General features: G+C 47.1%; 1 protein-coding gene across 1 annotated transcript; it reads left to right on the top strand.

Annotated features, from left to right (window-relative positions):
* Positions 1-785: 785 nt before the first annotated feature.
* Positions 786-16,623, top strand: VASH1 (vasohibin 1). The gene is made up of 7 exons (XM_080345142.1): positions 786-1,107; positions 6,764-6,852; positions 7,959-8,015; positions 9,110-9,184; positions 9,863-10,244; positions 10,622-10,734; positions 11,389-16,623. Exons 1-7 carry the CDS (start codon positions 841-843, stop codon positions 11,459-11,461), a joined length of 1,056 nt encoding a protein of 351 aa, XP_080201268.1. The 5' UTR covers positions 786-840; the 3' UTR covers positions 11,462-16,623.
* Positions 16,624-22,626: the final 6,003 nt, after the last annotated feature.

The following is a 22,626-nucleotide window of genomic DNA, read 5'->3' as shown; positions in this document are numbered from 1 at the left end:
ACTCAAAGTCATCCCCACGTGAAAACCTGCTCCCGCTTCCAGCGGGGCTTTACCGCCCGGCGGCAGCACCTCCCCGGAGCCCTCCGGCCGCCCGGCCCCGCAGCCCCCTCACGCACTTAAACTTCAGCGCACACCGCGCACTAACGGCCCCGCGCACAGCCGCGAGCTGCACCTCACGGCGACCGTTAAGCGGCCGCTGCGCTGCCCCGCCCCTCGTGGCCCCGGCCCCGCCCCCCGTATCGCCCGGCTGCAGCCGCCTCCCGGCCTTATCGCCCGCGGCCAGCGGCGTCCTCACCCGGCCCAGCGCCCCGCGAGCGGCAAGGCGGCTCCGGGCACGGCGGCGGGGGTCCGCCGCGAGCAGGGGCCCATGACACCCCGCGCCGCCCGGCCCGGGGCGGAGCAGAGCGAAGGGGAGCGGCGCCCGGCCCAGCCCCGGCCCTGCCCAGCGCGGCGCCGCCCCGCCCCGCCCCGCGCGGGGGCTTTGTTACCCCGCGTGCGGCATCTGCCGGGGGGCGGCTGTCCCCGCCCGCCCCGCGGAGCGCTGTGGAGGCGGCGCGGCAGGGGCGCCCCGGCGGCAGGCCCGCCCCGCGCGGTGCTCGCCGTCACTGCCGCGAGCGCTTGGGCCGCCGGCGCCTCCCCCGCCGCGGCGGCCTGATGCGGCACCCGGCGCCGCCCCGCCCGGGCTTTTTCTCCCCTTTTCCCCGAATTCCTTCCGCCTTGTTATCTCCGGAGGCGAGGCGGGGGCGGTGACGCCCCGTGCCCGGTGCGCCGGCCATGCGGGGCGCGGCCCCCGGCGGCCCGGCAGCGGGCGGCGGGCGCTGAGAGCGGGCGGCGGCGGCGATGCCGATGCCGGGGGGCGGCGGGGCCGGAGCCGCGGCCGCCGCCAGGCGCCCCCCGTCCGGCGAGGCGGCGGCGCGGGACGAGGAGCAGCAGGAGGAGGAGGGCGAGGAGGATCTCCGCGACGGCGGCGTCCCCTTCTTCGTCAACCGTGGGGGGCTGCCTGTGGACGAGCCCACCTGGGAGCGGATGTGGCGGCATGTGGGCAGGATCCACCCCGAGGGGGAGCGGGTGGCGCAGAGGATCCGGGGCGCCGCTGACCTGCCCAAGGTGAGGACCCTCCCCGGGGGTGAGCCCGGGCTGGGCCATCCCCTGCGGGGCGCACGGAGGGAAAAGGGGAAAGGGTGGCAGCCTCCTGGGGGGGCTTGCTCGCCTGTCCCATTGAAGCCGGGCTCCCCACCTCGAGAAACATCCCTGGGGAAAAGGGGTCCCCCGGGGGTGCTCTCTCAGGAAGCAAAGCCAAGCTGTAACTCGGAGTGCGGGAGGGTGTCTGCGGGCGCTGCCCTGGAGTGACAGCAGTACCCTCCTCTTCCCAGGCCTTGCTGGAAAACACACTTCAGATGGCTCATGTGCGAGCCTCTTGGAAGGGAGATGGATTTGAAGAGAGAGACGGGATAAATGATGAAGAGATGAGGAGAGTTAGTTTTAGTAGAGTCCAGATCCTTGAGGTGGGAGGGTAAGACAGGGAGAGGTGAGTTTTTCTCTAGAAGAAATTAGATTTTGGTTACAATCTCCCACACCAAAAGTCATTCTTGCACATAAGTGTCTGTCAGAAAAGGCGCTCGTGATGCCCGAGAGTTTTAGGAGGAGTTGGCAAACGCTTGTGGAGCTTGTTGCTGGTGTAGGGTCAGATGTCGTGATTTCCAAGCTTGTTCTTGGCCTTGCTGCAGAGATCTCTATGAAAAGAGGAACAGGTGATCATTTCACTTAACCTTGTGCCATACTGAATCATTTGCATGTGAGTTCTTGTGATGGTTGCTGTGTTGCACCTAAGCAGAAAAATCTCCCCCTTTCATTGGCATCCTGTGAACAAAAGACTGCAAACATTTGGCTGTCACTCTGCTGGTGGGTTGTAAGACCATTCCCATCATGCTAACAGAAGAAATTCCAAGTACAAAAATATGAAGTTTCTTCTGCTCAGGCTTTTTTAGCAAGGACTTACCTTCTTGGGAAGGTAATTTGAAGTATGCAAGAACATACTATTATATAGTGAACAGGCAATCCGTACTGCTTTCCATGAGGAACTCTGGAGAAGCATGTGATGGAACATCCTTTGTGCAGTGAAAAGTTATAGGCAGTAACCAGAACAAATATTGAATCCTGATTACAGTCCCTATTCTAAACCCACTAGGCTTTTCCTTCCTTTTCAGATTTCCTTCCTCTCCTCTGACTTTGTCCTGAGCCTGGGTGAAGGCTGGAAACATGTTTCAGATCAATCAGAACACACACTACTTAATTTCCTGACTAAAAGGGCCAGGAGAGGCAAGGGAAATAGAAGAAAGAAGTTCACAAACAAGAGTCCAGTGCATGAGAGGAAGGAAATACAGTGTTCAGTCTCCAGTTTTGGTATTAATGTAAAATACTTCAACTGTTGCCACTTTATAGTCTTGGTGCCAAAGAGTTACAGTTTGGGGACACAAGTGGTACAAGCTCTTGCAATAACAGGTGAAGTTGGGCTATCCATTTTTTTGGCATCTGGTAGCATCCCTGGGAACCAAATCTATGAATTTTGTTCAGCACTCTGCAATCTGAGAGCCCATTCCCAAGCTCACCAGGCATACAGCTGAGAGGATGCTGGGATGCAGGAAGCAGCAAAGATGGATGGGCTCTGTTTCCCTAGCTCATTTTCCTCTCTAGGGATGTGTTTATATCTTTGAGGGCTGCTTATATCACCACCCCTGTTGGTGCCATCAAGCTTCTTTGAATGGCTGATGCAACAGATGAGAATTAGGGCAATGAGCATACTCTGAAGGGCTAGCTCCTTTGAAAAGCCAGGTATTCTCCATGTGCTGGATGGTGAATAGGCCTTTTTAGGTGCTGGGAGCTGGACAGTGGTTTACCTACTCTGAAATGTTTGGCCTTGAACAATAAGTAGCCAGTATTGGGAGAAATAACTCTCAAAAGAGTTGTCCATAAACTAAATACCATAAAATGATGACTGCAGGAGGCTATGATCAGACTTTACAAATATGTTCACAGATCAGCTGCTGGGGCCATGTCTTTCACTGGCTTGTGAGAGCTCAGAGATTTCCCCTGGTCTCCATTTCCATCAGGCTGATTTGGGCTTTAGAGTGCTACCCTCCAGAAGGCTGTTTCCTTTCTAGCAGCAGGGTACATATTGCCTTACTCAGAGCTGCTAGGACTATCAAATGGGTGCACACTGGAAATACAAAGTGATGTGTGCTTGCCTCATTAAGAAATTATGGATTTTAAATGAGGTGGTTATGAGGGCAAAGACAGGAAGAGTTGCATCTAATGGTTTCACATACAGAGAGGGGTGGAAAAAACCCAGTTTCTTTAGGGAGGCTAACAACTGGGATTGGTATTGCTCCCATGCTGCTTGTAAAATGAGGATTAGGGAGGTGCTGGGATACGTATAAGAACCATAAAATAAACTGTTGCTAAACTAGGCTGGCCAAAACAGCACCTCTGTGATACGGATAAGGGTGGAGCTTTGTCTATGCCTTGCTCCCATGTGCCTGGTCTCGTGTACAGCATGGCCCACTTTGTACAGGAAAATCTTTGTTGTTCTTGGGATCCCCTTTCTAAAAGCAGATTCCCAATCCCATGCAGACAGCCAGCCTGCTGGGATGTGTGAATCCAGGAGAAGGGGTGATGAAACACCTCCATGCTAGTGATGAAGGGCCAAGGACATGTTAGTCTTCAAAGCCTGGCAGAGGTATGTGCTCTGGGAAATCTGGGCTCTTTTCCTAGCTCTCTCTCTAGCTCTCAGAATAACTAAAGGGGAAAGCAAAATAGAGCTGATTTCCTATCTTTTCTGTTACAAGTAATTCCTCTCTGCTTTCTGGAGGATTGTGCAGACTGCCTGATACTTACAGCCCTTCTGAGATGTGCAGTGGACAGTGCTGGCTAAGAACAAAGCATTAGGGTCCCCTGTCCTGTCAGTGTGGGATTGAGAGATGGGGACCTTATGCCTCTCCTCCCGCTTCTATTGCCCCATTAAAATGCTGTAGACCTGATGCAAAAGAAACTGCAGCCCAGCCTGGGCTGCAGGCCCAGATCTGAGAGAGAGCATGATGTACTTTCATCAGTTTAATTACTTGAGATGCAGGAGGCTCTTCTGCATTAACTAGTCCCCTGCTGAACTGGTTGCCATTACGCTGTCTCAGTGTTGCACAGTCCTTTGAGGGAAAGGGGGTGTCAAGGTTTGATTGCAGGGCGACAATAAACTGTGGCAGATGCTTTAACCCCCTCCCCTACTCCCCCCCCCCCCAACCCTTTCTCTCTCCACTAAGGAAAGGCAGTAGGAGGGCAAAGAGAGAGAGGACTTGCAAGTTGGAAAAAAGTTAAAAATGTTTTACTAATGCTACTAATAAAATAGAGAAAATAATACAAAATATACAAAACCAATCTTGAATTCCCCGGCAAAGCTCAGCACTGCTCCAGCAGCAGCAGAGCAAGCACCCGGAAGTCCTGGGTTGGACTCTGCAGCAAACTGGAATTGGATTCAAGGATGCAGGGTCTGTCACTAGGCCTCAGATTTGCAGGGACAGCAGGCAGGGTCCTTCCCAGATGTTGGCGTTAGTCAAAGAAGAGAAAAAGGGACCAGACCCTCTTGATCTCCCACACTAAGTATCACATGAATGGGATGGTATACTTAGCTCCTCAGTTTTAGTCACCTGTTCAGTTCGCTTCTCCTTGCCCCTCTCACTTACAGGACATGCATCCTTATCAGTGAACTTGCATTCCATTGCTATGTCTACCAAAACATGTATCCAACTTCAGAAAAGTGCAGCTACTTAGAAGAATTTAACTGAAAGAAAAATTCACTAAAAGAGAAACTTGTCTTGTTTCTAACAAAACCAGGACAGGGGGCCTGTACTAGTAAAGGGAGGAATAACTACCCCAAATCATTAGTCTGTGCTGGCAATATGCCCTTCATCTGTCTCCATGCAAAAAGGATGAAACTCCCTGCCAAAGAAATGATACAAATAGTCAGCCTGTCCTGGTTGTTACCTCTTTTATTGTTTCTGCCTAGAAATGATTTCATATGATTCAGTGTGTCAGCTCACAGCATCCAAACTGACTCAGCTCATGTGGTTCCAGAGATGGCTCCATCCCTGTACCACTCTCTGGAGCCCTCCCTGCTCCTGCTGCAGTTAAACAAACCCAATTTCACATCCACTCCTGATGTTCCTGTGCTGTCTCCTGCACGTGAGGCAGCCGGTGCCTCTGCTTGCTCCAAGCAGGGCATGGAAATGAAGCACTGGAGATGGCAACTGGCACCTCCATGAGGTCCTAGGAAAATGGGTACCAGTGCTCAAATGGTGCTATTTTGTGGGGTTTTTTTTAAATAAAATAAAAATCAAAACACAGGAGAGAAAATGGATAGAGAGTTGAGTTTAAGTCAGTGTTTACTTGATGATGGCATTTGGAGCTAGACTGAAAAACACATTATGGTTTCCAGAGGCAGCGACAGCCCGTCTTTTTGAGTTAAGCAGTCACTGGCCCCTGTGCTGTGGAGGCACAACCAGAGTGCGACCATGTGGCAAACCGGGACAGGGAACTGATCTGACTGAAAACTAACCCTGCTTGCTGGCTCAGCTTTCAGCTGGTTCAGGTGCCTGACCTGGTCCACCAGTCACTTGTGCCAACTCAGGGCAGAAGAAGGAGGTGTGGAAATGAGTGGCTGCAGAAATACATGTGGAGGGTGATGAGTGGCTAAGCAGTGCTGCTGGCTACAAATCCATGGCCAGCAGAGCCAGATGTGTGCAGCAGAGTGGAGGGCCCAAGGGAAGATCTCGTTCTGACTCATTTTTTCTTAGCTGGGGATAGCCCAGCTCTGGGGGAAGTCTGAAGAGGAACTGAAATGCTAAAAACCGAACTGCTGTGCCGTCTGATATCAGGTGTGTGCAAAGCACAAGCCCTTCAGAGGGAAAATGCTGGGCTGTTTCTCCAAGCCTGTCAGCCACACTGAATTTCTGTCTTCTCCATTATATTCATCCTGTGGACAGGACCCTTCTCTTTCCTTAAACACGTTTTCTCAGCTGCTGGCAAGGCTGCAGTAATCCCCTCTGGAGCAAACAGTGAGGAAAATCTGACTGGACCCATACGGCTGAGAACTCAGAATGGGAGAGCAGTCTGAACAGTGAACTTTCAGATGTCATTCTGACCATATAACTCAAAACAACAGACACCGATGGACTCCTCCCTGCTGGGGAGGGAGTCATGATGCTGTCACGCCTGTGGCCTAGTCAGTGCCAATTTACCTGATATGCCAGGAGGCAGTAAGGGACCTTTCTACCCTTGCTTATTGGACTATTCATACTTCAGTGGCTTTGGGAAAACTCATTCTCTATTTTTGCCTCTCTTTTTCCTTCTCTTATTTTTGTTTTGTGCCTTCCAGTTTGCATACTCAAATGAGGCCAAGCTTGCTCAGGTGATAGCTTTCCTGTCTCACACCTAGTCTTGTCAGTTAATTTTATCTAATTCTTCCAATGTAACATTGCCTAAATGCAGGACCCTTTCACACAGTTTCTCTTGCAGCTCTGTTGTGGTGCTTCATTCTGAATCCTTTCTTAGTTACAAGTGTGGGAACAGAGGAATGTTCCTGGTGTGGTTGCTTTGGGCAGCAAAAAGGGGCTAGTTTCAGAGGAACACGCTCCCTGTAGCTATGTGCCACTGAGGTCAGCAAGAAGCTGGAGAGGTTTGAAAGCAGTGATTTACGTTCTGCTCCCTATTTCAGATTCCCATACCAAGTGTGCCTGCGTTCCAGCCGTCCACCCCCATCCCTGAGCGCCTAGAAGCTGTACAGCGCTACATCAGGGAGCTTCAGTATCCTTTACTGCTACCTGAGTCACTGGAGTGATAACCCAGGAAGGAGCAAGCAAATTCTGTGAAGAACAGAAAACCTCATTTTGTGGTAGCTGGAGGAGAACTGAAACTTGCTCCCTAAAAACAGGAAGCTGGATTTGGGATGATGGTTTGTTTTGCTGTTCTGCTTGCTTTTTGTCTTTTTTTCTTTTCTGCCCAAGTTACCTTCTGATCCAGTTCACTCTATGTAACAATTGTGCATGTTGTTGAGGGCCTTTCCCCACTACTGCCCCTTCTAGGTCAGTGGCTTTACGGTGCCATTTTTTTAAAAAACATACATACCTGAGGCCCTGCCAGCCAGGTCTCAAATGGACTCAAACTGTGTCTCCTCACTGTTAAGCCATGGGTGAGCTGTGGTGGTAACAAAACTGCCTCTCAGGTCATCCTGCTCAAACACTCTTCTCCGCACCTGTCTTAAGGACAGTCAACCACTTTGCTTTTGTGCATCTGTGGTATCCTGCCCCTTTATATGCAGAGCTGCCTGTGCGACTTGTCCTGACACTGAGATTTCTCCCTCCCCGTTGTGTTGGACAGCAGGCATGTGCCACACAAGCATAGCCTAATCTCACTGATGAGATACAGAGCTAACTCTGGCTTCAGCCCTGAAACAAGGCAAGAAGGCAAACCTTTGGGCACCTCTCACCCATCTAAGGTGGTTGTGCTCTGGATTGGGTTTCAGTCAGTCTTAGAATAAGGTACCGTGAATGTTTCAATGCTCCACTCATTCTGTGCAGAGTGGAGTAGGCAGAAATCAGTCAAACTATTCTGCCGTGGTAGCTGGAAAACTGAGCAGAGGATGTGCTGTCAGTGTGGACCTTTGGGAAATGGAGTGGAAACCTGTGTGTGGGGAGGAGAAGAATTGACAAGAAGGAAATGCAGTGGAAGTAAGGAGGGACTGTAAAAGGGAGAAATGCAGGAGAGGGAGGTGGGGACTTTCTTGCGTTGGTGTTGTATTTGTGGGATCATGATTTTGCTGTGAGAATAGTAAGTAACGTGAAAGTTCCTCAAACAGGTTTTCTTCAAATTCTAATTTCCAAGGTGCCAAGCCCTTAACTTTTTGCCTCCAGGTACAATCACACTGGGACACAATTCTTTGAGATTAAGAAGAGCAGACCTCTGACTGGGTAAGTGCTGGCAATCTCTACAGCATTTAATCCTTGCTTTAAGATGTTTGGGCCTTGCTACACCTACTGCTTTTTCTGCCACCCCATGGCTAAGGTTTAGGTGGCACTCAGGGCTTTCAAGTACTGCAGCTCCATCCTTTATTGTCTGTTGCCTAAGGCACAGCTGGGCAGAGCTGTGTCTGCCTTTTCTCAATGACAAGAGGTTTTGTGGTCATGGATCAGTAAATCTAGTAAAATAACATCAATGTATTTCGAAGATGTACAGATGTACAGATTGTGCCTGCTTTTAATTGGAATATAACTACATGAACTTCTGATGGATTCTGAAACTAGGTCCTGCCCTAAACAAGTTTCATAAAAGCCAAGTATCTTTACAGGTCTAACTTCATAGTTCCTGTGAGTGTCTTTGCAAAATCTAGGCTCACTAAGTTTTTGGTGTCTCATACTTTGAAGGAGAAGGAGGATTTTCCTAACTCCAGATTTTGCAAAGAGCCATGCCCCGTAAGTTCCTGGAGATAAGCACCTCACATTCATGGACTGTCTCAGCCAGCATTCTGACAGTCTTTCAAGACTGGCTTCTTACTGTCAGTCTAGTCCATAGACTGATGTGACCCCACATGTCTTGTGGTGTAATGAGTGCAATGTCTCCTCCGCAGTATTTGTTGAATGGAGAGCAGGGTTGGTTCCAAAGAGGGCTTCACTGTCCTTGTGAAATCCTCACTGAGCCTTGTGAGGCAAACACTGCTGGCTTTTGGTCTTCTGAGGCTTCTGCTGGAGGTCACACCAGTGTCCATCCAGACCTCGCTAAGCCAAGTGCTGTAGTCTCCCTGAGAACAGAAATTGGCCAAGCAGGCAGCTTGGCTGTAACTCACTGAAGGGAGCTCCTTGTAAGCAGCAACAGCATGTGGTAGAGACCTGGCTTGGATTCAGTATTTTCCTAAAGAACGTATATTCTTCTGTTCCCTGTCCTCAGTGGGCCACCTTCTCTCCTGGAAACCTACCTTACATATACAGTGCAACAAGGCTGAACTGGCCGTACTTGCATAGCACAAGCCCTCTAACTGTCCTTGTCTTTCCCTTGTCCCACTGTGCAGGCTGATGGACCTGGCCAAAGAAATGACCAAAGAGGCCCTGCCAATAAAATGCCTGGAAGCTGTGATCCTGGGAATGTATCCTTTCTTCTTGGGATTGTGCATGTCTGCCCATCCTTGTGTTTTCTCCTCTGCTCTCTTATGATGCTTTGAGGCTGCTGCTAATATTTCACTGTTTTGCCTCCCCGGTTCTCCACAAAAAACTCTGTGTTATCTTTAAGCACACATTATTTCCTAGTTATATTCCAGGCTTAGTCTGTGTCATTCAGGCTGCAAATTCTTGACACACATGGCAAAGCCACCTGGAGGGGCAGAGATGGCAAGTGAATGGTTCAGAAGGGTTGTCTGATGAGTATTTTGTCCTCAACATTCCTTGGTTTGTGTGTGAAACAGTAGCTAGTAAAACAGATCAAAACAAACTGAAGAGTAATGCTACAGCATTACAGTTTGGGAGCTAGGGAATATAGCGCACTTGAGGTGTCAGTGTTTCAATTTCTGCATCACAAAACTGCCAGCAATTTAACTTATCTTTGTTGACTGTCTTGTTGAAGAGGCCAAGTCTGGTTTCCCCATGACACTGATGAAAGTAGGGCAGCTTGCAATGAGCTGGACTCTTGACCTGGAGAACAAATCCTGCTTACGTGATGTGTGAATCAGTGGTAAATCTGCTGAGCATGCTGGGATGGTTTGGAGCAGGAAGTATCTTACCAAGAAAATGGTATCACTGGTTGTTTCCTGAATAGCAGCTGCTGTCAGTTACCTCACCAACAACATGACCACGCTGGATCGTTTCCCCATCAGCTTCAAAACCCACTTCTCAGGGAACTACTTCCGACACATTGTACTGGGGGTGAACTTTGGAGGCCGCTATGGGGCACTGGGCATCAGTCGACGTGAGGAGCTCATGTACAAAGCACCCGTCTTCCGCACACTGAGCGAACTCATCTTTGACTTCGAGGAGGCATATCGCCGCTGCTGGCACACTCTCAAAAAGGTGAAGCTGGGCCACTGTGTGTCCCATGACCCACACAGTGTGGAGCAGATTGAGTGGAAGCACTCCATCCTGGATCTAGACAAGCTGACCCGGGAAGACTTCCGCAAAGAGCTTGAGAGACATGCCCGTGATATGAGGCTGAAGGTAAGCAGCAAGGATGGAGAAGTAGTTTGCTGCTGCATCTGCTGTCTGTCTGGCTGATGGTGTGCTGGGGGAGTGAAGTGGCAGGAGGCTCTCCTAGGTGGTGGTGGAGTAGAGGGTGAATTGGAGGCTGGGGGCTCTTTTCCTTTGTATACAGGCTGGTCCCCAAATGGACGCTCATGCAGCACTGCAGTTCTGATCATCTTAGCCTATATACAGTCTTTGGAGCCATAGCTGTCACTGTAGCTTGTTTTTTTCTGGCTTCTGCATTTTTGATGCACTTGCCTTTTTGTCTTTTATTCCCATGTATTCATTGTTGTTAGGCTTTGTGTTTTCTGGTTACTACTTCTGTTCACATTGCTCTTACTTTGTTTTGGTAGATTGGCAAAGGAACCGGGCCACCATCTCCCACCAAGGACAGAAAGAAAGATGTCTCCTCCCCACAAAGAGGTCAGGCCAGCCCCCATCGGCGCAACAGCCGTGGGGACCGACGGTGAGTGGGGCTCCTGGGCAGGAGACCTATCTACAGCATAACTGTTTTACTGACAGACTCCATCTTGCTGTCTGGTTTTGGCTCCTTTTGATGTCTTACTGGGGTTCTTTATAACGGGGGATATTTCTCTGACCTGCAGCAGAATTCTTCCCTATTCTGTGCCTTTGTGAGTTTATCATCACTTGGGGAGTGGGGGCACAGCTGTTTTTTGGTTTGGGTTTTTGTCTGGGGGGGAGGGGGGCTTGGGTTTTTTTGATGTTTTTTTGATTGGGTGGGGGTTTTGTTTTTTAATTTTGGCAGGGAGGTGGAAGGCAAATCAAATATACAGTGACTTTGCTAGCTGATATTTAACCTTATGCAGGGCTCTGAGCTCTGGTGTTTCACAGACCTTTGCCCCAAAGAGTTTCCAAAAATTACAGTGCTGTCAGTGAGATTGTTTTCCTGAAACTGATCTGGGGTACCAGATTGGACTTCCTACTCTTCCTCACCTGCATTCTCTTCTGTGGAGATGGCTGGAAGAGTTACTGGAGGTTGCAGAATAATCCTGCCCTCAATAGTGTAGGATGTCTGAAGCTTCCCAGTACCTTTTCCTGTGCAGCATCTCCTGACTGAAAAAAACAGTTTCTGAATAGCTCTTACCCTCTTTGCTCACAGGCCATCTGGTGAGAAGAAGCCTGCCGATTCCAAAGCCATGCCAGACCTCAATGGGTACCAGATCCGGGTGTGAAGAGAGCTGTGCCTTGTGTGCCTGGCTCCACAAACATCTTGCTGGCCACAACTGGGACCTGGATCCACCTGCAGTGATTCTGACAAAGGGGACAGGGGAGTGGAACAGAGTACTGGTCTTCCCAGGTACTTCCTAGTGGGCCAGTCCCAGAGCTGGATCTCATGGGTCCCAGAGGATTCACCTGCCTGTTTCTGGGAGAGGTGTCCATCTTAATTCACTGAAAGAAGTATTTTTAAAAAAATAAAAAAACGTCTGTACGCTGGTGGGAGTTTGCTGCAGGAAGAATATGAAGTGAGTGGGGTCAGCCAACTTGCTATCAATTTTGTTGTGTTGACAGCAAGTAGATGAAGCATCTTGTCAACAGTACTTCTTCCCTGCCTGCATAGAAGTCTTCAACCTATGCGAGGCCTGCAGGGCTGAGGGGGAAATGATGCTGCAATGGGATGGCCCCCAAATCTTGTGCAAAAACTTCTCATTTTGTTATTACGAACACTTTGTTTAGCATTGCTCTTGTGAGAGACAGGGCTGAATTTGCTCAGCCTGATTTATTGATCATACATGGGCTTCTCATCTGGAGAAACCACATCCTTTGTGTTTAGTCCTGCCTATTTCAAAGCATTTCATTGTCTATGAGGGGGTAGACAGTGGGATGATGATCCTCTTTACCCACTGCAATGCTGGTGAGCTGTTGCTGTAAGTCCTTTTGTGGTTGAGTGCGTCAGGATATGCCCGCGCCATTACCATATGAAAACAGGCACAGGAACCTCTGTCATCCCAGCAGTGGAGACGGGCTGGTGGAAAGCCTGAACTTTGAGTCATCTGCGTATAAGCCTTCTCTCTATTAACTTCTAGTGACTGCTACTGTGAAAGCTTGCAGAAGGCACTTCAGCCACTGAGGTATGAGTTTTAAGACTAAATAGTTAAAGAAGGATTTAGTTATGTGAACAGGTTTTACAAGCATTTCTCCTTTCCACAAGGGTCTTGCCCCTTCCTCACGGTAGTGTTAGAGTTACAGACACCTGTTGGTGGAAAGCCCTGCTCAAGGACACTGCTGCCACTTTCCTGACAGCTCAGCCTGGAGCTGCCAGAAGGTAGTTCTCCACCCCAGTCCAGGGCTGTGCTTGTGTTCTGGCTCTCTGGATAGCTGCAGTATTTAACAGGTCCACTTATGGCAGCCTACCCCAAAGGGCTGGGCCTTTCTGCCTGCTTACAGCTTTGACTCTTCCTACACTTCTTTTCAGGGGAGTGTTGTATTACTGATTAAGCAGTGTAGCGCTTGTCAGAAATCTGGAGTGTTGTCAGAGCTCTCTTTGAAGCCTAGGGCCTGGAAACAATGGGGTTGCCTGAAGTCATAACAGCATGGCCTTGAAGTGATCTGGTGTGTGCATCTAGGGCAGCAGTGTCAAACTCATTTTCAGCGGGGGTGCCACGTCAGCCTCGCGGTTGCCTTCAAAGGGCAAGATTACATCCGGCCCTTTGAAGGCAACCGTGAGGCTGATGTGCGCCCCCCCTTCCCCCAGGTGAAAATGAGTTTGACACCTCTGATCTAGGGGGATGCAAAAACTGAGCTTGGGAGTGTGAGTATACTTAAGAGAAACCGAGTCTCGTTTTATCGCAGCACAGACGAGGAACTAAACTTTCTGAAAGACTACACATTTAATTTTGTTAGAACTGAGCTTATTCTTTCCTGTGACCTTGTTAAAAACATGATAGAGCTTAGTTCTACCAGGTTTTTGTTGCAGTTTTGCTTTGCCACACCCTCACATAAGCAGTGCTATTTTGGTGGCAGAGAATGGATTCTTATCCCTAAACAAATCAGCTCTCTGTTGAGTTAAAGCAGTGTTAATCCTTGAAGTACCACCCACAAGCGATTTAACTCTGGCCTTACAAGTTCCTAATTGTACATCCTTAACTGTGATGTAACTTGCAAGGCACTATATCCATCCACTGCAGTCTGTCCTTCCAAGCTCTCTTTGTAGCCTGTACTTTTCTGCTATGCTGTATGACCAGGAGGACAATCCACAGGGATGTGGTAGAACTTGCTGCTGATCCAAAATAAAGTTAATCCAGAAGAGGATGCCAGTTTCCAGAGTGCAGCACAATACCTGTCCCCTCCCTTGCACTCCAACTACACACAACAATTTGAAATTAGACAGCTGGAGCGAGCCAAGCACCCATGTCAGTGTGTCCTCTAGTCAGTTTTGTGTGGCTGTAAATTAACATATTTAGTGTCTAGATGCTAACAGTGATGTTAGCTGCAAAGGTACGTTACCTGTAAATAATATGGGTTACCTGGAAGCCACAAACTGCCTTTGCATAATGTTTCCTATGCAGCGGACTGAAAGTTCAGGTGACACTGTGAATCATGGGATAAATACAAGCAGCAGTCAGCAAGGAAGACTGAACGTCAGGTTTTATTAAAGTGGATGAAATCCAGAAAAAAATGTAAAAGCCACTTAGATAAAACTAGGATGCATCCTTGCCATGATTTTGGTTGGCTGGTTAATTCAGAGTAACTGGAAAGCTCTTGAGAATAATTAGTAGCTTCATACAGAGCACATTAAATAGCTGGACAGACTTGAGCCTTTTTAGGTGGAAAGGAGGGGAAGTGTGTTGGTGAGAGGAAGACTTCAAAACAAATGGGGCAAGTGAGGAGTCAGCTGCAAGCTGATGATGCCTGAGAGCAAGGCAAAAGGGATGCTCAGCAGTGTTAGATCACCAGGGCAGTATGGCTTAAAACAAAATCCTTTGTTTGACCTAGTAATTAAGTGCTTTCCTGCAGGATGTGAGCAAGGCAAATAGCTTAGAAAATCAAAGGAAGTGGATGTTTAAAGAATGAATGACAGGTAAAGTTCAAGGTCTCTTAATCCACAGTTGTAGCCAGACAAGAATATCCCTTTCAAGATTTAGTTGCACAATTATGTATATTAGGAAGCATTTAATTCTTCTTCTGTATCTAAAGTTGATGACTTCTCAAGATGGACACAGGAACAGATATGAGCCCTCTCCTAGGGTTACTATTTCAAGCCTTCTGTGTGGTAGAATTCCTGCCCCTTACTCTTTCTGTATCTCCAGTTTAGCAGATGGTGCAAGAAACTGGAAAATGACCAAACAATTCTCCTTTTCTTGCTCTTACTCTCCCCATCTTTGTAACAAGATGAATCACTTCAACACAAAGCTTAGCTTCCTTGCTAACAAACAAGACAACATGTCCCTGTGACACTGAGGATTAGTGCAACCCAGTCTTATGCTGTGTGAAACATGAGGGTACAATGAAAGATGAACTTTTGCACTTCCACTTCTTTCCTCCCTCATCCCCCTGCTCTGGCTTCTGGTCTGTCTGCCTTTAACCATACAGGGAAAAAAGGCTGGATGTGAGGTTTTTTCACTTCTGCAGCCTTAAGAGCTACAGAGAAGGAATGAAAATAAGGAACTGGACTGTAACTCATACTTCTTAGTGCCTGCAGAACAAAAAAGAAGGATCTCGAGGAGTCCTATTAATTATTTAATGTTAAATATTAATATGATCATTCATGTAGCTCTGAGGTGTAAATTTCACTGTTCAGTAGGTCCCATTTGGTGTCTGTGCTGCAGTGCGAGTCCTTCTGAACTCTGTGGAAGGAAACTGCATCCATACACTAGGAATGGAGAGACACCGCCTATGCTGTATGTGAAGTCTGAGTGGGCTTTGAAAGACTTGAGCAAATGCTGACCTGCTATTAGCAAAACTATTTTAAATGTAATGCAAATCTTGAAATAAGAATTCCTCTTTATACTTTTATGTAGACAAGTCCCTTGGTACCTGGCCAACTGCATTTTTTTAAATGGATGAATGGATTAGTGAGCAAAACTTTCTGCTCTTGTGTCACTGATATATATTTCATATGCTAAAGAGTGGGATTGGGAGTCCAGCAGTCTGTGACACACTAGCCTTTTTTAACTCTGATATGGTGAGCTTAATGAGTTTTTAGGAACTTAAGGTATGTTAGCAAGTGTTTTAGCTGGGAGTGGAGTGCTTTTTTTTCAGTTGACTATTTTACCTGTGTGCCACTGTATGAGTCAGTATGTAGTATGGCTGGATATACCAGAATAAACATCTCCAGAACAGTGGCTGAAACATAGTTTCTGTTCATGCAGTAGCTGTATTACCGTTATCAGATTTGTTTAACGTGAAGAATTTTTTTTTTTAAGTATTTCAGGTGAAAGCCTTAATCAGATGTCTGCCCCTTAAGGCAGGCTCACATGTGGTGGTGTATAGACTGAAACATGACTGTCCTTAAAATTGCAGAGTTTAAGAAACCATAATGAACAGAAGAATGCTCCTGGTGCCAGAGGGCAACAGTCTGGATTAGATGGGTTTAACCTTGCTCCACTGGCTTGGATTAATCACTTCAGGTGCTTGCTTTAGCCACTTGTTGCTTCTAAGTGAAGTATTTCAAGTGGTCCTGATGATCAGGCACTAGATATAAGCAGGAGGTGCCCTGTGTCCCATGCGAACTGTGCATGCAAGTCCAGCTGAAATAACGCCGCCTGTTCCAGTGGTCTTGTACTGTTGTCCTGTCAACACCGAGACCTGCATTATAGATTTATAAGTTAACCTAAGAAAGCAAGTGCTATTCTGGCTTGGTGTTTTCTCTGCCAGAGCACGGTGGATTTGGTCCCTCTACAGCCAAGCTGAATTCCTTACAGAATGTAATATTTTTGTCTGGTTTCTGAGCAGGTGTTTACTTGTGTCACGACCACTTTCCTTCAGTGGTGCCCTGGCCCCCTTTGCTCAAGAGCAACTCATCTTAGGCTCAGAAGGCTACTGAATCCCCCATAATCTCTGCAGAGCAGAGATTTCCTCCAGGTCAGGGTTGCGATGGTGCTAGTGGGACCAGAGTGGTCCCCTTCCATATACATCAGTATTCTACTGTAGCACTGATAGGGTGCTCCAAAATCATTTACATCTTTAGCACTGGTACAGCTCAGCACTAAGAAATTGAAGGTTTCTTTCTTTAAGAACAATATCACATGTGTCTTTTTGTAATTAATCAGTGTTGTTCTGTGTTCTTATGTAGCCAACACAGAACTTGTACTTAGATTTAGTTCCTACTGCACTTCCCATAGCCCTCACATTGATACTTCCTCCTGTTTCCTTTGACATTTAAACAATAAAATTCCCTCTGTACTGCTCTCAGCTTGTGCAGAGAAAACAAGATGAAAGTACTGTCTTTCTTTCCAATTTAAACTTTCCCACTGTAAGTTATCTGAGAAGTCAAAGGCACAGCCTTAAGGGATAGTATCACACAGATTATGTTTAGAAGCCCTGTACTTGAAACACAGTGGACATGGAAGAAACCTCATTCTCCTTCAGTCACCTGAACAGGTGCGTGTGTCTGTACACACAGAGGCAGCTGCCAGAGAGTAAGTATGTATGTGGCTGTGTAGCAAAGGGTAAAACTCATTGTTTCCTCTTGAACTGCCATCAGTCAGGCTGGATGGGAAAAAAAAGTCGGTGGATGCAGCAACAGAAATTTCAGTTTTGAAACAATACAGTAAGGGTTAACACAAGCCTCTGCTTGCACTGCACTACCCTTCAGGATCCAGTCTCCCTTACCAGCCTGAAAAGCAATTCTGCTTAAGCTCTGTAGTTTAGTGGCCTTCTAAACTAATGACCTCACCAAGACTTCTCAAGACAAATGCTGGGTTAATGAAGGACAGTCAGCTGTGTTTCCCCAGCAAGGGGTATCCAACTTTATTCAGACTATCATCTTTCAGGAATAACATACCCCTTCTCTCTAGGGAAATGAGTAATAGCTGGGACCAGGGCCAGGATGTAGGCAGGCCTGCAGTGTGTAGAGGAGAGGAATAAACAGCCCCTAACCTGCTATTCCAAAGAGAATGGCACATGCTATAGTTCCTCTTGGCTAAGTTAATTATATTAACAACTTCTGAGAGGAAGTATTTGCACAGGACCTAGCAGGTGGTATGAAAAGACAAGAGAGTAGCCACTTCATAAGCCTGCATGGCCTCTGCTCAAACCTGGGAGTTGACAACAGACTTCAGCAGCAGAAGGCTTCTTGCTTCCGTTAAATACTTAAAAGACTAATAATATTAGCAAAAAAAGACTAAGATGCTGTGACTTCTATAAACCTTTACTTCAGATGCTTGCTTGAAAATACCCTCTGGCCCATGTCTTACAGATTTTACTAAAAAGCAGGAAACTCCTAAATCCCCTATAGATACATAGCTCAGGGTGATTGCTAGCTAGCCAATGAAGTGAGAAAGGCAAAACAGTGACTTGGCCACAGTTGAGATTAAAAATAAGAATTTCTGCTGCCTCTTAGATCAGGCTTTCCCTCCTGCTACTGATAGTTTCCACTGTTATAGGTTTTTAGGTCAGTTAGAGATTATACTACTTGGACCTTAGTGAAAATAAAAACCACCCCACCCCATAACCCAGTCAGCTACTATGCTGAGAAGCCCAAGACTGCAAAACTTAAGGCTCTCACATGCCTAAAACCAAATGGATATCTATTAATGAGAGGGAGACTGAGCCTTAAGAGCACCATTCATGCTGGATTCACTGCAGGATTATGGAAGGCAAAGGCACACGGCATGCTGTGGACAGCAGGCTGTTACAGATTTCAGGGAAGTCAGCTGAGCTGGCTTTCTTGGTTTATATTTTTATTTTGGCAAAGAATGATTGCCATCCTACCTCCAGCCTTACTCAGGAGGAGGAAGGGAAGAGAGAACTAGCTTTAGAGTAACTACTGCATTCATTTACTCCCCACTCAGAAGCGGCTCCTGAAAGTGGACAATAACTGAATAAACTTAGGACCGCTGTAGAAGGCTTTCCATCCAGAAAGAAAAGACTGAAACACTAAATAGCATTGCTAAGGCTTGAAGTCAAGTTTTTTGTATGTATGAAGGGAAAGACTGGATGGAACAAATGCATCGTTTGTTGTAGCACATGCCAGTATGCCAGTCCTTCTCCCAGTTGGCACCTCAGCACCTTGAAAGCTGCTGTGTTTGTTTAACCGAAGTTAGGAAAAAACTTTCAGCTCCACTACTCAGCATTCCTATTCCCTTAGAGCACAAGAATGTGGAGTCTAGGTCTGAAATAAATAAATTTAAAAATAAAAGGAAAAAGAGTTTCAAGACTAGAACAACATTTTCAGTGGAAGTTGGAGGATAATCTGCCTCAACAGAAGCCAAACTTGTACAGCTGACAAAAGGAAGGAGCTTTAGGCATGGCAGCTGTTAAATCAATCATCTTGGTTATCATATAACAGGTGTGTTCTCTACAGAAACTAATTTTCTGTATATACCTTGAAATGCCATTCAATGGCAATGATCATGCAGCCTGCACATTGCAGCCTGACAGCGCTGTGGAAAACGCTAAAGGCCAGGCAGCTGCGGTCTGGTAAGGAGCAGGTCGCAGCCAGCAATCCAATTACCTTGCACACCAGGAAGCCTACGGAAAGGAGATGGTGTCCCACTAAGGCTTCTGAGCTCCTTTAGATGAGCCACAGAAGGCTTAATCTGCATTTGGGTGAATCATGGATACTCTGCAAATTCCTAACAGTACATCCAATATATGTTTATTACTGAGGTGGTGGCAACAGGAGAAGAAACTGCACTGTAGAGACACCCTGCTTTGCAGACTGTTTGCCAACATCACTCTCAAATATCATTCGAAGCAGTGCACGTACCTTGATCGCTTCTTAAAAGAGATTCTCTCCGAGATGCTGAACTGTTCTTAGAACCTTTACAAGACTCCTGAGTGAAGAGGATTTAAGGTTAAGTATATTTCAGAGTTCTCCTGTGCTTCACAAAACAGGTGGCATACAGGTGGCATTAATGATAAACTTGTTTTTTTGTTTCATATAACAAGAATTATTCCCATCCAAGTGTTGATTTCAGAGCTCCCATCCTTCCCACTCTTAAGAGTTAAGGGGTGAGAGAAACCACTGTCTTACATCTTGATGCTATTTAAATATTGAGTTTATAACAAAACTTAGCCCTAAAGAACTCCACCCATAGCTTTTAACTGAAGAAATACAGCTGCTGGATATAGCAGTCATGGGAAAACAGCTGCTGGAGAGATACCTCATAAGAAAAAGGCATGGAGAATGACCTCAAGCAGCAGCCAAGTTTCATTTATTGAGAAAAAAACCTAGAACAATCATATTGTTTACCACTCCTCCCATCCCATGTAATTGGGAAAACTGATTATAAAGGGCATTCTCCTGAACTGATGAACTTAAAACTCTGAGAAAGTGAAGGAAGTCCAACTTCTATCTAAATAGCATAATTAAATACCAACTAGCAGCTGTGATGCAAAGTAAGCTGTTGTCTAGCAAAGATACTGTGTCAAATACACATTTTCCTCAACAGCTGCATGCTCCCGCAGCTTAGGACACCGGTCACAGGGTATGTAACCACACTGCCAGCGGTCTCTGGCATCCCTTCCCTCAGTACCAGTCTCCTTGAGCTCAACATCACTACTGATGTAGATGATCCTACCTCCATGATACCTTCCCTTTCTGAATACAACAGATATTCCTGTTCCACTTTCACAGTCATTTACAGACCGCTCTGTAGTTCATCAGAAAGCTGTGCTAATGACAACTAGCCATGCATTTAGGTCAGGAAACAGTGTTAAGAGCTACATCTGGAATCTTAGTTCTGCTTCCCACCACAAGTTGTTCATTATCACAGCCTCTTCTTACATCACTGTGAGCTATTCTCTAAGCATCACAGAACACATTCTTTTCTTGCTACAGCTATATAGCAGTTGCTGTTTTAGTGGTAGGGACTCTTTGCCCCAGTCCCACCTCCAAACTTCTCCTATAGTCGCCCACAGCCAGAGGCATTCACAGGTCTCCAGATCCATTTGGTGTTAACTTCAAATTGCTCTAGAACACAGGGGGTTTTTTCTTTCCTAAAATAGGTCAGCTCTGTAGTGGTCTATACAAGAACTTCAGGGACATTCATCAAAACAGCCACAGCGACTGACTCCTCAACTCTGTCTCTGTGTGTCTGTATGCAGACACTCGCAACACAACAGTTTCACCTATGAACACCCAAGGAAGCAAGTGTGAGCCAGGATCTTGGGAGCTCCAGGTCCCTCTGGGAGCTTTCTGACCTTCAGAAGGCAGAATCAGAAGACTTGCAGGCATTGTCCTGTGGTTTCTCAGCACACGACTCCACCTCCAGTGTTCAACAACCTAACCATTCCAAGTTCATTCCATACTATTCCATATACTGAAAGAGGAAGCATTAGCTTGATGCAATGGGTGGAGCAGGAGAGCTGCATTCACAGAAGCATGCACACCCCCATCAACTGCCCACCAGACCCAGCCAGCAACTACAACCAAAGCAAACTGCCCAAGTTGTAGGTTCCAACACTATGTGTCACAGTGGTTTTTGTTTTGCTTTTGGGTGGTTGTTTTTAAACCCTTAGTGTCTTCCAAGTTTCCTATTACAACGTTACCAGCTGGAGGATGTTATTTGCAACCAGGCTGCTTTTTGGCAACCTCTTTTCAAGCCTGGCAGAAACTAAACCTATCAGTTCAGTGATTTCCCTTTCCTACCCTGCCTTTACAAATACAACCAATTACAAAATCAGAATAAGAGTACTTGGAGAAATTATTGCAACTGTCAGCCAAACACAGCCATAGAAACACACAGCTCTGCATCGCTCCCCATTTACGAACACCAGTGTCACCCCAGAACCATTACCTGTGAAACTAAGAGCAAGCAAAGCTTAAGACTTATTCACCCCCAGATTGCCGTTCACTTATACAGACTCCTGCATGTTATCCCAAATGGGGTAGCAAAAGCCATCCACACATCACCAGGCAAATACCACACCATCTGGCAGAGGCAAGAAGGAAACATGCAGTCCCGACACAATCATATGGGCACAGAACACAACCCACACACACCCCTCTTGTTTCTGTAGAGTTTACAGAAGTGAGCTGTAAAAGACCAGCAGTACTTACTTTCTTTGGGAGGAGGGGAAGGGCTCCTGAATGCAAACCATTTTGCAATACAAGCCCAGTGCCAAATAAACCACCTCTGAGATCTGGGGATGTGCTGGGAGACAACAGCTAGGCCCACTTCTTCCCTCTCTCCAACCCTCATTACTACTACCACATGTAGCTCATTTGTCCTCTCCTCTTTCAGGTCCCAGCCAGCAAAGCGTCATTGAGCAAGTCCTCCGAGTGTTCAGCTGCTAAGAGCACAAGGTGTTGCAGTTACTTTGTGGGGTCTTATATTAGAAAAAATTTATTTTTCAATACAGAAAGTAACATTTAAAATATTAAAGTCCCCCAATATAACCCAGGAAGAGAAAACAATATTTCAAGTCTCCTCGTATCTTCCCACAAAAACCTGAAGTGGGACCAGATTTCCCTGCCTCATTTGTAAACAGAAGATTGATAATGTTTCCACCAATATTGTTTTCATCTCTCAGGGAAAAAACAAGCACCAAATGTCAGGCTGAACTGGGGAATCTGTCCTAGGAACAGGCATAGTTCTATTGTTTTTGTACAGGCCAAGCCACTGCTGACAAAAGTACATTGATAGGACACCCAAGGTACACTGGGACCCAAGCGACTGACAAGCCGGCTCCATGCTACACAGCCGTCCTCTCTGTCCCAACACCTGCCCAGAGACAGGAGTCAGTACAAGTTCTACCTACAAGAACAGGGCTGGCTCCAGAAGAAGGCAGTAGCACCAACTTCAGTCTGGCGCAGCAAGATGCTACAGGTTGGCTATCTGACCCCTGCTAGGCTGAATGCAATAGGGAGGGCACAGAGAAAGAACAGGGCAAGTGACAAGTATCAGTTCTTCCATCTGATGGCTCTGCTGCCTCTCACATGCCTTCCATTTTCATCTTGCTTTTGGGACCTCCCAGACCTATACAGTCCTGGGGCTGTCATGCCTTACAGGACAACTTTTTCCACCTGATATTCACTGGGAGGACTGTAAGTATTTTTCCTACATGTGCCAAACTATGTAATGTTCTGAGACTGTTAAAAAGGAAGAGTGCCTTCCCCAAGGCTTCTAAGCTTTTGCTGCAGTTCTAGAGCTCCTGCGGGTGGCTCTGCAGAACCCCTGGCTCTACTCCTGACAATCCCATTCCCTGGTCCACTAGTTACAGCAGGCAGCTT

The sequence above is a fragment of the Nesoenas mayeri genome (assembly GCF_963082525.1).
Source record: "Nesoenas mayeri genome assembly, chromosome: 5".
Classification (NCBI taxonomy): Eukaryota; Metazoa; Chordata; class Aves; order Columbiformes; family Columbidae; genus Nesoenas; species Nesoenas mayeri.
The sequence above is the reverse complement of the archived record's forward strand: the minus strand, read 5'-3'. Positions and strand labels throughout refer to the sequence as shown.

Coding starts and splice junctions, on each gene's coding strand:
- VASH1 (XM_080345142.1), top strand. CDS start 841: ATGCCGATGCCGGGGGGCGGCGGGGCCGGAGCCGCGGCCGCCGCCAGG. Junction 1,108..6,763: donor GCGCCGCTGACCTGCCCAAG/GTGAGGACCCTC, acceptor TCCCTATTTCAG/ATTCCCATACCAAGTGTGCC. Junction 10,735..11,388: donor AACAGCCGTGGGGACCGACG/GTGAGTGGGGCT, acceptor CTTTGCTCACAG/GCCATCTGGTGAGAAGAAGC.